Source organism: Lynx rufus, unplaced genomic scaffold (assembly GCF_022079265.1).
Source record: "Lynx rufus isolate CCGP_SWC_20201006 ecotype Redwood Valley unplaced genomic scaffold, mLynRuf1.p SCAF_11, whole genome shotgun sequence".
Lineage (NCBI taxonomy): Eukaryota > Metazoa > Chordata > Mammalia > Carnivora > Felidae > Lynx > Lynx rufus.
The window spans coordinates 15,376,428-15,392,895 of NW_025814825.1; the positions used below are offsets into that span (position 1 = coordinate 15,376,428).

The 16,468-nt window shown below is 37.1% G+C and overlaps 1 protein-coding gene across 4 annotated transcripts in view; it reads right to left on the bottom strand.

Moving 5' to 3' along the window:
* PPP3CB (protein phosphatase 3 catalytic subunit beta) overlaps positions 1–16,468 on the bottom strand; it is a 58,950-nt gene that overhangs the window by 10,243 nt on the left and 32,239 nt on the right. For all 4 annotated transcript variants that reach the window (XM_047072962.1, XM_047072960.1, XM_047072961.1 and 1 more), the window contains exon 10: positions 5,921–5,998. In XM_047072962.1, the coding sequence (XP_046928918.1) occupies positions 5,921–5,998 (78 nt within the window). The remainder of the gene's footprint in view (positions 1–5,920; positions 5,999–16,468) is intronic.

Sequence of the window (16,468 nt, forward strand, 5' to 3'; positions counted from 1 at the left end):
AAAGACGAAAACAAAAGACATATTTTAGAGAAAACAGGCTCCATGACCATGTTTATGATGCTCTAAAGGGTAATATTATGAGCAATGAAGCTACAGTTTTTACAAATACAAAACTGTGTAGGTACCATGGTATTACACAGTGTTTTTAAGATGCCAAAATACTACTAAAAATCTCAGAATCATAGAACATTAGAATTTCAAGAGACATTAGGGATATATTGCAAAGTTTAATCTCATTTTCTAGACAAAGAAACTAAATTTATTAAATGTCTTGTCCAAGGACATAAGGGAAGTCTGATCTCTTTGAATGAATTAACACAAACATTTTGTTTTAAAATGGACAGAATTTTAAAAACAGCTAGACTGGGGGAGAGGAGTATGAGGATGGGAGAGGATGGCTGCAATGAGGCACATTCATATTTTCAGCCTTAATTTATATACATATAAAACTGAATGATATGTAAACTATACTGATTTCAAATTTTAAAAAGTCACTGGGATATAAAAACACTATACAAGTCAGGATTTAAAATCAGTCTACAAACACATCATGCATAATATTAAAGTAAATGTCCACAGTAAAATTACTCTGGGGAATAAGACAGACAATCAAACACCCCTAATCATGCAGGGAAAAGTACAAAACATTACAAATAAGCAAAAGAATGAAATTTTAAAACAAGAGGAATGAAAAAGAGGGAAAAATATTTCCATGCACAGAAAGACAGATATCTTGGAATATGACTTCTAAAAACATCAAATTCTAACTCATATAAAACTTAAACTAAATTTGCAAAAGGCCCAAGAGGACTCTGCATCAATAGTATTCAATGAATGTGCTAACTTACATGGATATGAGGATAACTTATGAAGTCATATTTCAAAACAATGTTACTCTGTCTGGTCTGTACCTTTTTTATTGCCATATATGAGCCGTTCTTCAGATGGAGAGTCCAGAAAAAAGGAAGTGAATGATGGAGAAAAGGTGGTTGAGACAAATAAAAAGATAGAGATTTAACTTGGCAGTGGTACTGAAGAATGAATGTAGAAAGAAAGGGAGAAAAATGAAGGCCCTCATATTCAAAATTTGAAAAATGTAGTATTGTAGGATCTAGTGAATAAAAGAGGGATGCCACTGGCTAGAACTCTAAAGGAAAGATTTCTTAAAAGATATGTGTTCAGAAGAAATTATGGACAGAATGACTATAATATTTGATGAAAGTAGACAAATTAGGGACAGAAAAAAAAACACGTGAAAACACATAAGACTGATAAGAGACTGTGCAAACAACAATCGCCCATTTATATTGATACCCCTAAGGAAATGTGTCACCCATGGGAATATGTTAAGTGAAAGGTAATGACACAAATGATATACAAACTCATGTGGTTCTTCAAGGACACCAACATCTGCAAAATCTATAGTATACACAGAGAAATGTGGGTAACTTCATAAACTACCTCAGTGGAAAATCTTACCCACTCCCAATAATGAAAAGGCTAAGCCTCCCACACTCCATAATAACAAGAGTACACAATTTCTTGAATCTGAATTGTAGAACTTTTGCACATACTCAACATCAATAGTATGTGCTTTCTGTTCCCAATCCAATCTGGGAGCTTGCGGGGACATCTTTTTGCAGAAATAGCAACAGACTGTTTCAAGCAAGTAATATCTCTAAGAGAAGGCAGTAGAGATGTTTCATTTGAGCTTTCCATATCTTCCATTCTAATGCAGAGATATATGATTCCATTACAGGAAATGCAAAGTTTTAGTTTAGTAAAACTACAACACATGTGGGTTACGTATTTCCTTTACCAAACTCAAGACAAAAGATAAATATATGAAAGAAATAGTATGCATTCTAAAAATCACAGACATCAGTGTTCAGAAATTCTCTTTAATGATTAAATAATACCTCTAAAAAGAATGTGCATTTATACATGCAATATGTTTATGCAAATTTTTGCCTTTAAAAATAAATCCACATATACATTAAACAATACAGAATACCAAAGATCATCACTTAAGAGGCTTATTCCTTTACCCAATCTCAGGCTTACATATGCAAAAACTATTCTTTCTTTCCTGCCACTGGGAAATCTCCATTCCTGCTCTCTCCCTTTCCCCACAGCAAAGCTAAACCTTCCTCAGCAATCCGCCCCCACCCGCCCCACCAAGTTTTCTTTCTAAGTCAGATTTCTCCCCATGCCCAGCTCATAGGATGGTTCCACTGCTGAGTAGGAAAAGGGAAAGGAGAGGACAAAAGACATGCTATTATGGTGAAAGGAAAGGAGAACAATGTACAGAATTAAGGGGAAGAAATACAGGAATATGACTAAGAAAAGGAAATAAACCTAGTTCCAGTAGCTCTTTTCCCTATCCCACCCTAGTACCTATCCTAATGTCCTCCCCTTTCCTCCATTCCTCAAGGGTCTCCCCCAAACCATTCTTAGTCCTCCATACAAACTCCTAGATTCATACTCTTAAATTTTTCTTGGAGTCTCTACTCCCAATACTTAGTATGGAAGGGTGAAGAAATGAGTAATTACACCTGCTATGTTGGCAGTGAAGGGAGATCTATTTCTATATTCAAAGCTGGAACTCAACGTATTTTCCCACAGAAACACTGTCATAAATGACAGCTTAGCAATTTAAAATTATTTCCTTTCTATTCCTTCAATCCATGGACGAGAAGATCCTGGGAAGTGAGGTGACTTCTCCAAGATTACACAGCTAGCATAATGGTAGCACCAAGATACCTAAACCATCGATCCTTTTCACTAAACTACACCACCTCTTTAATGATCCAACTTAACTCATCCCTGAAGTGCAAGAATAATATAACAAGCAGATAAATAAGCATAATTTATCTTTGATAGGAAAATGTTGATTAGATACATAAAATCTCATTAGAAGGAATATAATAAAATTTTGTATGTATTCCTGGTTGAATCCCAAAAATGATTCAGTGTCTATCTTCATATAAATCATAACTATCTAAGCCAAGTACTGTAGTAGACTTAACAAAGAAATTTTTTTTCCTTTTTTTTATAGGAAGAGGACTAAAGCATTACCTATCACTACTCCTATTTAAAATATTTTTAAAAACCACTATTAATAATATTGATACAAATTTGTTAAAAATAAAAATAAAGGCAAAATGTAGAACATAAGTGCCTTATGTAAATAACAGATTTTTAAAAGGTAAGGAAAACAAAATAAAAATTACCACAGGAGATAATATTGCTGATCCAGGTTCTCAAACATAAGATAAACCCACAAATACATAATGTACACCTTATACAAAGAAAACACATTAAGAGATACCAGTTGTAATAGTATGAGAATCTAAAATGCTAAAATATTAATTTAACTTGATGATAACAGATTTTTTCAAAGAAAAATTATATAATTTTAAATGGAATAACTGTACGTTAAATACATTAAATGAAATAGTTAAATGAACTATTATATAAAGCGAGAGATCTTGATCTTAGTTTAGAAAACTAAATTATTAAAAAAAAAAACTTCCTAGATGAAGATACAGATTTAATGATATACTAATTAAAACTACTACTAGATATTTCACAGAATTTAACAAATAATAGAAAACTTTACCTGAAAAAACTAGTGAGCTACGAACCAAAAATTATTGCAGTCATTATATCAATACCTGTAAGATTATGAAGTAGGTACTATTACTTTCATTTTGAAGATAAAATAACTGAGACTTAGAAAGGCTAAGTAATTTGCCTGAGGTCATATAGTCATTATGAGAAACTAGAATCTAAACCCAGACCTAGTCTAACAAGAGAAAAGGGTTAAGGTGACAGAACATGGAGAAAAAATATTTAATTAAAACTATTTAGGGGGCGCCTGGGTGGCTCAGTCTGTTAACCATCCGACTTTAGCTCAGGGCATGATCTGACAATTCATGAGTATGAGGCCCACATTAGGCTCTCTGCTGTCAGCGCAAAGCCTACTTCAGATCCTCTGTTCCCCTTTTCTGTCCCTCTCTCAATCACATGCTCTCTCTCAAAAATAAATAAACATTAAAAAAAAAAAGGAAGAAAAAACTACTTAAAATTTTATGGAAAAGACAGATACAAGAAAGTATGTTAGAGCTAAAAACTTCTACACAAACATCAAAAGGAGAATTAAAATAAGAAAAAATATTACTCATTAAAGTTTTTTATCCAAACTAAAAAAATGGATATAAATAATTTATTTCAATTAATGAAACTACAAACCAGAGTAAAAGCACATCTCTGTTTGCCACCAACAGATGGCAATAGCAGACACTCGTATACAGTTACTTTGTACTTTTAACAAATGGGCTTACAACAGTGTGTAAGAATTAAACCTGTTCGTAAGCAGAGAAATTTCTAAAAAGTTTTTACTCAGGTTGTATTTTAATAAGTGATCAATTAAAATATACAGTTTATACAGTTGAAAAAGTAGGCAGTTTTTTTAATTAACAATCATTAGAAAATCAAAGAAATATAAATAAATTAAACCAACTATAATTCACTACTAGGTAGCTACCAAGCAAAATAAATAAAAATGACAAAAACCAATGAGGTGGGCCTGTGGAGAAAACCATGGCAAAAAGCACTTCATATTGCTCCAATTCTTCTGCAAAGTAATCTGGCAGTTCATAGCTAAAATAATGAAGCTAAAACACATATTTAATTCTGTAATTCTCTTCAAGAAATTCACTCCAAGAAAAAAAATATATACTGTATAAGCATATTTATTGCATGCTATTCATAATAAGGATAACTGAAAGCAACCCAAATGCCAAACAATATGAGATTAACTGAAAATTATGGTATATTAATAACCTAGAAATATGTAGCTATTAAGTTTTAACAATACATAGACCATGTTTAATACATGGAAACAATTATATACTGATTGCAATTATGAAAAGAATGCTACAACAAAGATGTCAGGGGCATATGGAAGGAAATAAAGAGTTTCAGCTTTAAGTTGTTTACATTTTTGTTTCTCAGTGACTTTAAATTTTAAAAAATATTTATACTTAAAAAGTTTCAAGTAAAAATTTCAAGGGGTGCCTGGGTGGCTCAGTCGGTTGAGCATCCGACTTTGGCTTAGGTCATGATCTCACGGCTTGTGAGTTTGAGCCCCGCATCGGGCTCTGTGCTGACAGCTCAGAGCCTGGATTCTGCTTCAGATTCTGTGTCTCCCTCTCTCTCTACCCCTCCCCAGCTCATGTTCTGTCTCTGTCTCTGTCTCTGTCTCTCTCTCAAGAATAAATCAAACATTTGAAAAAAATTTTAAATAAAAAAAATTTTTTCAAGACATAAAAATAAAAGGAATTTTGTTTCTATAGTATTAATTTACACTATAAATGCACATCAGTACACATCCTGGTGGGCTTGCTTAAGAACAAACAGCCATGTCTAACCTTCAGAAACCATTTCTGAAAATCAAACTAAACTAACAAGTGGTCTCTTAGAACACAACCGCTCATCAGTTGGGAATAGTCTAGTTTCGGGGGAAAAAAAATGACAACAACATTGGGGGTTCAGGTATGTTTCTGATGCACTAAGAATACTGTACCAATGAAACAAAAAGCATTTTTATATCATCCCTGTAAGTGGTGCCCATATTCATGAAGAACCACATTCTTAGGTACCTTTCAATTTTCCTTTCCTTCTGTTCTTCCAAATTTCCCCTTTCCCAAAATTCATCTTTTTCCCCATATCAACATAAAAAAGTAATATTACTAAAATGATTTTAACATCTTAATATCTGAAAAATTGTCTTGATACTTATCAAATGACATAGCCATTTGAGAGCAATGACTACATTTTGCAAGACTATGTAGTGAAGCTGGGCAGTTCAAAAATACCATTTCATAATAAAAAATAGTAAAATGAATAATCATACCATCAAATTGGTCTTCACCTTCAGTCATCAGTTCATCATCAGAGCAAATACTCAGAACATTTACCAACATTTCTGTCACTATTCAAAAAAACAAACAAAAAAAAAAAAACCAAAAAAAGTTATATGTTAGCTGACCAAATGCAAATGTCTATATGCACACACAGCAATTATTCACATAATAGTCAAATGATTTTTAACCCAATTGAAGAATGAAGAAACTAAAAGAAAATACCAAGGTTTTCAAAATGAAAGAAGTTCAATGGATAACAAGTCTAAGAGCGATTCTGCACAGAGTAAGTTTTCAGGGGTCTCAGAAAAAAAATGAAGCCCCACAGAGATAAATAACATCTAAATGTATACATTTAAATTCTCCATTTATGGATATAGCATGTCCTTACAGAGTAAGAAAAAACTTACAGCACAGTTTCACTGTTTCAAAAAAGTCCCAGGATTCAATTTTTTTAGAAAATGGACTCTAACAAATCCCTTGAAACTTAATTCTTTTTTTTTTTTTATGTTTATTTATTTAGACAGAGAAGAGCATGAGCAGGGGAAGGGAAGAGAGAAAATCACAAACAAGTTCCATGCCGTCAGCACAGAGCCTGCACGACATGGGGCTCAATCCCACAAACCATGAGATCTGTGTCTCCCTCTCATAACCTGAGCCAAAATCAAGAGTCAGATGCTCAACCAACTGAGCCATCCAGGTGCCCCAAAACTTAATTCTTAAGATTACAAATGACTAACAACCTGAACCTATGGTTCTTTCTTAGTCTTACTCCTCCTTTACCATTCTACATATTTTTCTCTTCTCTTTTCCCTTAGTTTCCAGGATTCTACTCCTTTGGTTTTCCTACATTTCAGACTATTTCCCCCCTAAATCTGGATATTTTCAAGACTCTCTCAGCACAATCTCTTGGTGATTTTATATGCTCAATCTCTTGGCAATTCCATCTATAACTACAGAGTTTCAAGTATCACCTTTCTGAAGATTATTCCACAGTCTGTATCACCAGTCTTGACCTCACCTTCAGTCTCGGGATTTCCTTGCTGGTATTATTGCCAACTATCTTAAACAATTTTATATTGTCTGTTTCTCCTACTAGAATGAAAGCTTCATGAGTGCAGGGTGATGTTTTGTTTACCACTGTACCTCAGAGTCTAGTACAATGCCTGGTAGAAGACAGGCATCCAATATTTGACAAATGAGTAATTTAAAAAAGAAAAGTGTAAGCAAGTTTCAATTAATAAATAAAAATGCCTATTGACTATAACCCTCTAGATGTCCTAATGGCACTTAGAAATGAACACATCCAAAACAAAATTCAATACTGCTCCTATTATTCCTCCTATAAATATATTAATAGCACACCACATGGCAGGGACTGTGCTAAAGCTCTGGGAATCAAATATAAAAGGTCCAGTCTCTACTCACTAGAAGCTTCCTAAATACTAAAGAATAGATAGATAGATAGATATAGATGTATAGACATAGATACATAGATACACACACACACACCCCACAGAAGAGTGATGAGCCCTATGCTTTAAGTATGCAGAGGTATACAAAAGACCTGCAGGGAAAAGGAAGGCTTCTGGTAGAGGAATCATGCAGTAGGAGTTTGTCATGTAGAGAGGGCACATAAGGCATTCTAATCATAAGTTAGAAAAAGTATGAAGTAGTCATATAGATGAATGGAATAGAACAAAGAGTCCAGAAATAAAACCTCACTTTAAAATTAATTAATTTTTTTAAAATTTACATTCAAGTTAGCTAACATATAGTGTAATAATGATTCAGGAGTAGAATTTAGTGATTTATCACTTACATATAACATCTAGTACTCAACCCGACAAGTGTTCCCCTTAATGCCCCTTGCCCATTTATCCAATCCTCCCACCCCAAGCCCCTCCAGCAACCCTCAGTTTGTTCTCTGTATTTAAGAGTCTCTTACGGATTGTCCCCCTCCCTGTTTTTATATTATTTTTGCTTCCCTTCCCTTATGTTTATCTGTTTTGTATCTTAAATTCCCCATATGAGTGAAGTCATATGATATTTGTCTTTCTCTAACGTCGCTTAGCATAATAACGTCTAGTTCCATCTATGTTGTTGCAAATAAAACCTCACATTTAAGGTCAACTGATTTTCTTTTTTTTTTTTTTTTTTTTCAACGTTTATTTATTTTTTGGGACAGAGAGAGACAGAGCATGAACGGGGGAGGGGCAGAGAAAGAGGGAGGCACAGAATCGGAAACAGGCTCCAGGCTCCGAGCCATCAGCCCAGAGCCTGACGCGGGGCTCGAACCCACGGACCGCAAGATCGTGACCTGGCTGAAGTCGGACGCTCAACCGACTGCGCCACCCAGGCGCCCCGTGGGTCAACTGATTTTCAACGAGGGTGCCAAAACAATTCAGTGGGGAAAAGAACAGTCTTTTCAACAAATGGTACTGGGACAACTGAATGTCCCCATGCAAAAGAATTAAATTGGACCCCCCACTACACATCATACATAAAACTTAACTCAAAATGGATCAAAGATTTAAATATAAGAGCTAAAACTATAACACTTCTAGAAGATATCATAGAGGTAAATCTTCATTAGTTTAGATCAGGCAATAGTTTCTTAAACATGACACCAAAAACAAAAGCAACAAAAGAAAAAATAAATAGAGGACTTCACCAAAATTTAAAACTCTTTGCTTCAAAGGACACCGCCAAGAAAGTGGAAAGACAACCCACAGTACAGGCGAAAATATTTACAAATGATGTATCTCACAAGGAACTTGCAACTAGAATATATAAGGAACTCTTACAACTCAGTAATAAAAAGAAAACCCATTTAAAAATGAACACAATATTTAAATAAATGTTTCTTCAAAGAAGACAAGCAAATGGCCAATATACTACAAGGCTATAGTAATCAAAACAGTATGGTACTGGCACAAAAAAAGACACACACCAATGAAAGAGAATAGAAAGTCCAGAAAGAAATTCACGCTTATACTGCCAACGGATCTATAACAAAGGAGACAAGAATATATAACAAAGAAGACTATCTCTTCAATAAATAATGTCTGAAAAACTGGACAGCTACATGCAAAAAAATGAAACTAGACCTCTTTCTTACACCATACACAAAAATAAATTCAAAATGGATTAAGACCTAAAAGTAAAACCTGAAACCTTAAACTCAAAGAAAACAGGCAGTAAACTCTTAGACATTAGCCTTAGCAATATCTTTCTGGATCTCTCCTCAGGCAAGGGAAACAAAAGCAAAAATAAATAATTGGGATGTATCAAACTAAAAAGCTTTTGCACAGTGAAGGAAACCATCAACAAAATGAAAAGGCACTCTACTGAATGGGAGAAAATATTTACAAATGACATATCCAACAAGGGGTTATTACCCAAATATATAAAGAACTCATAGAACTCAACACCAAAACAACAACAACAACAACAACAACAACAACAACAAAACACCAAACAATTCCATTAAGAAATGGGCTGAGGACTTTAATAAACATTTTTCCAAAGAAGACATACAGGTGGGCCAACAGACACATGAAAAATGTTCAACATCACTTATCATCAGGGAAATGCAAATCAAAACCACAATGAGATATTACCTTACACTAGTCAGAACGGCTTGTATCAAAAAGATAACAAGTATTGGCAAAAATGTGGAGAAAAGGGAACTCTCAGGCACTGTTGGCAGGAATGCAAACTGGTGCAGCCACTACAGAAAACTGTATGGAGGTTCCTCAAAAAATTAACAACAGAAATACTATATGATCCAGTAATTTTACTTCGAAGCACCTACCTGAAGAAAACAAAAACACTAATTCAAAAAGATATATGTACTCCTATGTTTATTGCAGCATTACTTAAAATAGCCAAGATATGGAAGCAACCTAAGTATCCACTGATAGATGTATGGATAAAGAAGATGTGGTATATATACACAATGAAATATTACTCAGCCATAAAAAAAGTAGGAAATCTTCCCTGTGCAACAACATGGATACACCTAGGGGTATTATGCTAAGTGAAGTATGTCAGACAGAAAAAGACAAATACCATGTTATTTCACTTATATGTAGAATCTAAAAAAACAAAAAACAGAAAGAGACTCATAAATACAGAGAACAAACTGGTGGTTGTCAGAGAGAGGGCAGGGGGATGGACAAAATAGGCAAAAGGGATTAGGAGGTACAAAGTGCCAGTTATAAAAGAAAATAAGTCACAAGAATGAAAAGTACGACATAGGGAATATAATCAATAATACTGTAATAACTTTGTATAGTGAAAGATGGTTAACTATACTTAAGGTAAGCATTTAGTAATGTATTTAACTGTCAAATCACTATGTTGTACACCCGAAACTACTATAATATTGTATGTCAATTAAAATTCAATTAAAAAATTTTTTTCGGCTTCTGGGAAGATGATGGCAGGTGGATGCTGGGCTCACCGTGTCCTGCGGCATACTTAAATTCCACCCACACCTGCCTAAATAACCCAGAAAACCGCCAGAAGACTAGCAGAACGGATTCTCCGGAGCCAAGCGTAGAGGAGAGGCCCATGAAAGAGGGTAGGAAGGGCGGAGAGGCGGTGCGCGCTACACGGACTGGCGGGAGGGAGCCAGGGCGGAGGGCAGCCTGCCGGCAAAGCAGAGCCCCCGAGTCTGGCTTGCAAAAGCAGAGGGGCCGGACAGAGTGTGTTCGGACAGCAAGCAGGACTTAATATATGGAAGGTTATAAGTTAACAGATCTGCTCGGAGAGCGGGAGGGCTAGAGGACAACAGGAGGGAGAGTTGTTGAGCCCCAGACAACAGAGCGCAGCTTGGCGGGGAACAAAGGCGCTCACCAGCGCCATTTCCCTCGCCCATCCCCTAGCCAAAATCCCAAAGGGAACCAGTTCCTGTGAGGGAACTTGCTTGCACCGCACAAACACCTAACGCTGTGCTTCTGCGGATCCATCCCTCCAGCGGGTCTGACTCACTACCCGAGCTGCAGGACCCCTCCCCAGGATCCCTCCCGAAGCAGATCACCGAGGGATAAGCGAGCTGAGCCTGCCCCTCCCACCCCCGTGCACCTTGCCAATCCACCCCAGCTAATACGCCAAATCCCCAGCACCACAAGCCTGGCAGTGTGCAAGTAGCCCAGACGGGCCATGCCACTAGGAGAGGGGAAGAGAAGGTACACACCAGTCTGACTGTGGCCCCAGCGGTAGGCTGGAGGCAGACATCAGGTCTGACTGCGGCCCCGCCCACCAACGCAAGTTAATTAAGACAGCACAGGGGAAGTGCCCTCCAGTTCCCCACCACTCCAGGGACTATCCAAAATGACGAAACGGAAGCATTCCTCTCAAAAAAACCTCCAGGAAATAACAACAGCTAACGAACTGATCAAAAACGATTTAAACAATATAACAGAAAGTGAATTTAGAATAATAGTCATAAAATTAATCGCTGGGCTTGAAAACAGTATAAAGGACAGCAGAGAATCTATTGCTACAGAGATCAAGGGACTAAGGAACAGCCAGGAGGAGCTAAAAAATGCTATTAATGAGCTGCAAAATAAAATGGAGATGACCACAGCTCGGATTGAAGAGGCAGAGGAGAGAATGGGTGAACTAGAAGATAAAATTATGGAAAAAGAAGAAGCTGAGAAAAAGATTAAAAAATCCAGGAATATGAGGGGAAAATTAGAGAACTAAGTGATGCACTAGAGAGAAATAATCTACACATAATTGGTATTCCAGAGGAGGAAGAGAGAGGGAAAGGTGCTGAAGGGGTACTTGAAGAAATAATAGCTGAGAACTTCCCTGAACTGGGGAAGGAAAAAGGCATTGAAATCCAAGAGGCACAGAGAACTCCCTTCAGACGTAACTTGAATCGATCTTCTGCACGACATATCATAGTGAAACTGGCAAAATACAAGGATAAAGAGAAAATTCTGAAAGCAGTTAGGGATAAACATGCTCTAACATATAAAGGGAGACAGATAAGACTAGTGACGGATCTCTCTACTGAAACTTGGCAGGCCAGAAAGGAATGGCAGGAGATCTTCAATGTGATGAACAGAAAAAATATGCAGCCGAGAATCCTCTATCCAGCAAATCTGTCATTTAGAATAGAAGGAGAGATAAAGGTCTTCCCAAACAAACAAAAACTGAAGGAATTCATTACCACTAAACCAGCCCTGCAAGAGATCCTAAGGGGGATCCTGTGAGACAAAGTACCAGACATCGCTACAAGCATGAAACCTACAGACATCACAATGACTCTAAACCCCTATCTTTCTATAATAACACTGAATGTAAATGGACTAAATGCGCCAACCAAAAGACATAGGGTATCAGAATGGATAACAAAACAAGACCCATCTATTTGCTGTCTACAAAAGACTCATTTTAGACCTGAGGACACTTTCAGATTGAAAGTGAGGGGATGGAGAACTATTTATCATGCTACTGGAAGTCAAAAGAAAGCTGGAGTAGCCATACTTATATCAGACAAACTAGACTTTAAATTAAAGGCTGTAACAAGAGATAAAGAAGGGCATTATATAATAATTAGGGTCTATCCATCAAGAAGAACTAACAATTATAAATGTCTATGCGCCAAATACGGGAGCCCCCAAATATATAAAACAATTACTCACAAACATAAGCAACCTTATTGACAAGAATGTGGTAATTGCAGGGGACTTTAATACCCCACTTACAACAACGGATAGATCATCTAGACACATGGTCAATAAAGAAACAAGGGCCCTGAATGATACATTGGATCAGATGGACCTGACAGATACACTTAGAACTCTGCATCCCAAAGTAACAGAATATACTTTCTTCTCGAGTGCACATGGAACATTCTCCAAGACAGATCACATACTGGGTCACAAAACAGCCCTTCATAAGTATACAAGAATTGAGATCATACCATGCATACTTTCGGACCACAATGCTATGAAACTTGAAATCAACCACAGGAAAAAGTTTGGAAAACCTCCAAAAGCATGGAGGTTAAAGAACACCCTACTAAAGAATGAATTGGTCAACCAGGCAATTGGAGAAGAAATTAAAAAATATATGGAAACAAATGAAAATGAAAATACAACAATCCAAACGCTTTGGGATGCAGTGAAGGCAGTCCTGAGAGGAAAATACATTGCAATCCAGGCCTATCTCAAGAAACAAGAAAAATTCCAAATACAAAATCTAACAGCACACCTAAAGGAAATAGAAGCAGAGCAGCAAAGACACCCCAAACCCAGCAGAAGAAGAGAAATAATAAAGATCAGAGCAGAAATAAACAATATAGAATCTAAAAAACCTGTAGAGCATATCAATGAAACCAAGAATTGGTTTTTTGAAAAAATAAACAAAATTGATAAACCTCTAGCCAGGCTTCTCAAAAAGAAAAGGGAGATGACCCAAATAGATAAAATCATGAATGAAAATGGAATTATTACAACCAATCCCTCAGAAATACAAGCAATTATCAGGGAATACTATAAAAAATTATATGCCAACAAACTGGACAACCTGGAAGAAATGGATAAATTCCTAAGCACCCACACATTTCCAAAACTCAAACAGGAGGAAATGGAAAGCTTGAACAGACCCATAACCAGTGAAGAAATTGAATCGGTTATCAAAAATCTCCCAACAAATAAGAGTCCAGGACCAGATGGCTTCCATGGGGAATTCTACCAGACATTTAAAGCAGAGAGAATACCTATCCTTCTCAAGCTATTCCAAGAAATAGAAAGGGAAGGAAAACTTCCAGACTCATTCTATGAAGCCAGTATTACTTTGATTCCTAAACCAGACAGAGACCCAGTAACAAAAGAGAACTACAGGCCAATATCCCTGATGAATATGGATGCAAAAATTCTCAATAAGATACTAGCAAATTGAATTCAACAGCTTATAAAAAGAATTATTCACCATGATCAAGTGGGATTCATTCCTGGGATGCAGGGCTGGTTCAACATTTGCAAATCAATCAACGTGATACATCACATTAATAAAAGAAAAGAGAAGAACCATATGATGCTGTCAATCGATGCAGAAAAAGCATTTGACAAAATTCAGCATCCTTTCTTAATAAAAACCCTCAAGAAAGTCGGGATAGAAGGAACATACTTAAACATAAAAGCCATTTATGAAGAGACCACAGCTAACATCATCCTCAATGGGGAAAAACTGAGAGCTTTCCCCCTGAGATCAGGAACACGACAGGGATGTCCACTCTCACTGCTGTTGTTTAACATAGTGTTGGAAGTGCTAGCATCAGCAATCAGACAACAAAAGGAAATCAAAAGCATCAGAATTGGCAAAGATGAAGTCAAGCTTTCACTTTTTGCCGATGACATGATATTATACATGGAAAATCTGATAGACTCCACCAAAAGTCTGCTAGAACTGATACATGAATTCAGCAAAGTTGCAGGATACAAAACCAATGTACAGAAATCAGTTGCATTCTTATACACTAATAACGAAGCAACAGAAAGACAAATAAAGAAACCGATCCCATTCACAACTGCACCAAGAAGCATAAAATACCTAGGAATAAATCTAACCAAAGATGTACAAGAGCTGTATGCTGAAAACTATAGAAAGCTTATGAAGGAAATTGAAGAAGATATAAAGAAATGGAAAAACGTTCCGTGCTCATGGGTTGGAAGAATAAATATTGTTAAAATGTCAATACTACCCAAAGCTATCTATACATTCAATGCAATCCCAATCAAAATTGCACCAGCATTCTCCTCGAAGCTAGAACAAGCAATCCTAAAATTCATATGGAACCACAAAAGGCCTCGAATAGCCAAAGTAATTTTGAAGAAGAAGACCAAAGCAGGAGGCATCACAATCCCAGACTTTAGCCCCTACTACAAAGGTGTCATCATCAAGACAGCATGGTATTGGCACAAAAACAGACACATAGACCAATGGAATAGAATAGAAACCCTAGAACTAGACCCACAAACGTATGGCCAACTAATCTTTGACAACGCAGGAAAGAATATCCAATGGAAAAAAGACAGTCTCTTTAACAAATGGTGCTGGGAGAACTGGACAGCAACATGCAGAAGAATGAAACTAGACCACTTTCTTACACCATTCACAAAAATAAACTCAACATGGATAAAGGACCTGAATGTGAGACAGGAAACCATCAAAACCCTAGAGGAGAAAGCAGGAAAAGACCTCTCTGACCTCAGCCGCAGCAATTTCTTACTTGACACATCCCCAAAGGCAAGGGAATTAAAAGCAAAAATGAACTATTGGGACCTCATGAAGATAAAAAGGTTCTGCACAGCAAAGGAAACAATCAACAAAACTAAAAGGCAACCAACGGAATGGGAAAAGATATTTGCAAATGACATATCGGACAAAGGGCCAGTATCCAAAATCTATAAAGAGCTCACCAAACTCCACACCCAAAAAACAAATAATCCAGTGAAGAAATGGGCAGAAAACATGAATAGACACTTCTCTAAAGAAGACATCCGGATGGCCAGCAGGCTCATGAAAAGATGCTCAACATCGCTCCTCATCAGGGAAATACAAATCAAAACCACACTCAAATACCACCTCACGCCAGTCAGAGTGGCCAAAATGAACAAATCAGGAGACTATAGATGCTGGAGAGGATGTGGAGAAATGGGAACCCTCTTGCACTGTTGGTGGGAATGCAAACGGGTGCTGCCACTCTGGAAAACAGTGTGGAGGTTCCTCAAAAAATTAAAAATAGGGGCGCCTGGGTGGCGCAGTCGGTTAAGCGTCCGACTTCAGCCAGGTCACGATCTCGCGGTCCGTGAGTTTGAGCCCCGCGTCGGGCTCTGGGCTGATGGCTCAGAGCCTGGAGCCTGTTTCCGATTCTGTGTCTCCCTCTCTCTCTGCCCCTCCCCCGTTCATGCTCTGTCTCTCTCTGTCCCAAAAATAAATAAACGTTGAAAAAAAATTAAAAAAAAAAAAAAAAAAAAAAAATTAAAAATAGACTTACCCTATGACCCAGCAGTAGCACTGCTAGGAATTTACCCAAGGGATACAGGAGTACTGATGCATAGGGGCACTTGTACCCCAATGTTTATAGCAGCACTCTCAACAATAGCCAAATTGTGGAAAGAGCCTAAATGTCCATCAACTGATGAATGGATAAATTGTGGTTTATATACACAATGGAGTACTACGTGGCAATGAGAAAGAATGAAATATGGCCCTTTGTAGCAACGTGGATGGAACTGGAGAGTGTGATGCTAAGTGAAATAAGCCATACAGAGAAAGACAGATACCATATGGTTTCACTCTTATGTGGATCCTGAGAAACTGAACAGAAACCCATGGAGGAGGGGAAGGAAAAAAAAAAAGAGGTTAGAGTGGGAGACAGCCAAAGCATAAGAGACTCTTAAAAACTGAGAACAAACTGAGGGTTGATGGGGGGTGGGTAGAGGGGAGGATGGGTGATGGGCATTGAGGAGGGCATCTTTTGGGATGAGCACTGGGTGTTGTATGGAAACCAATTT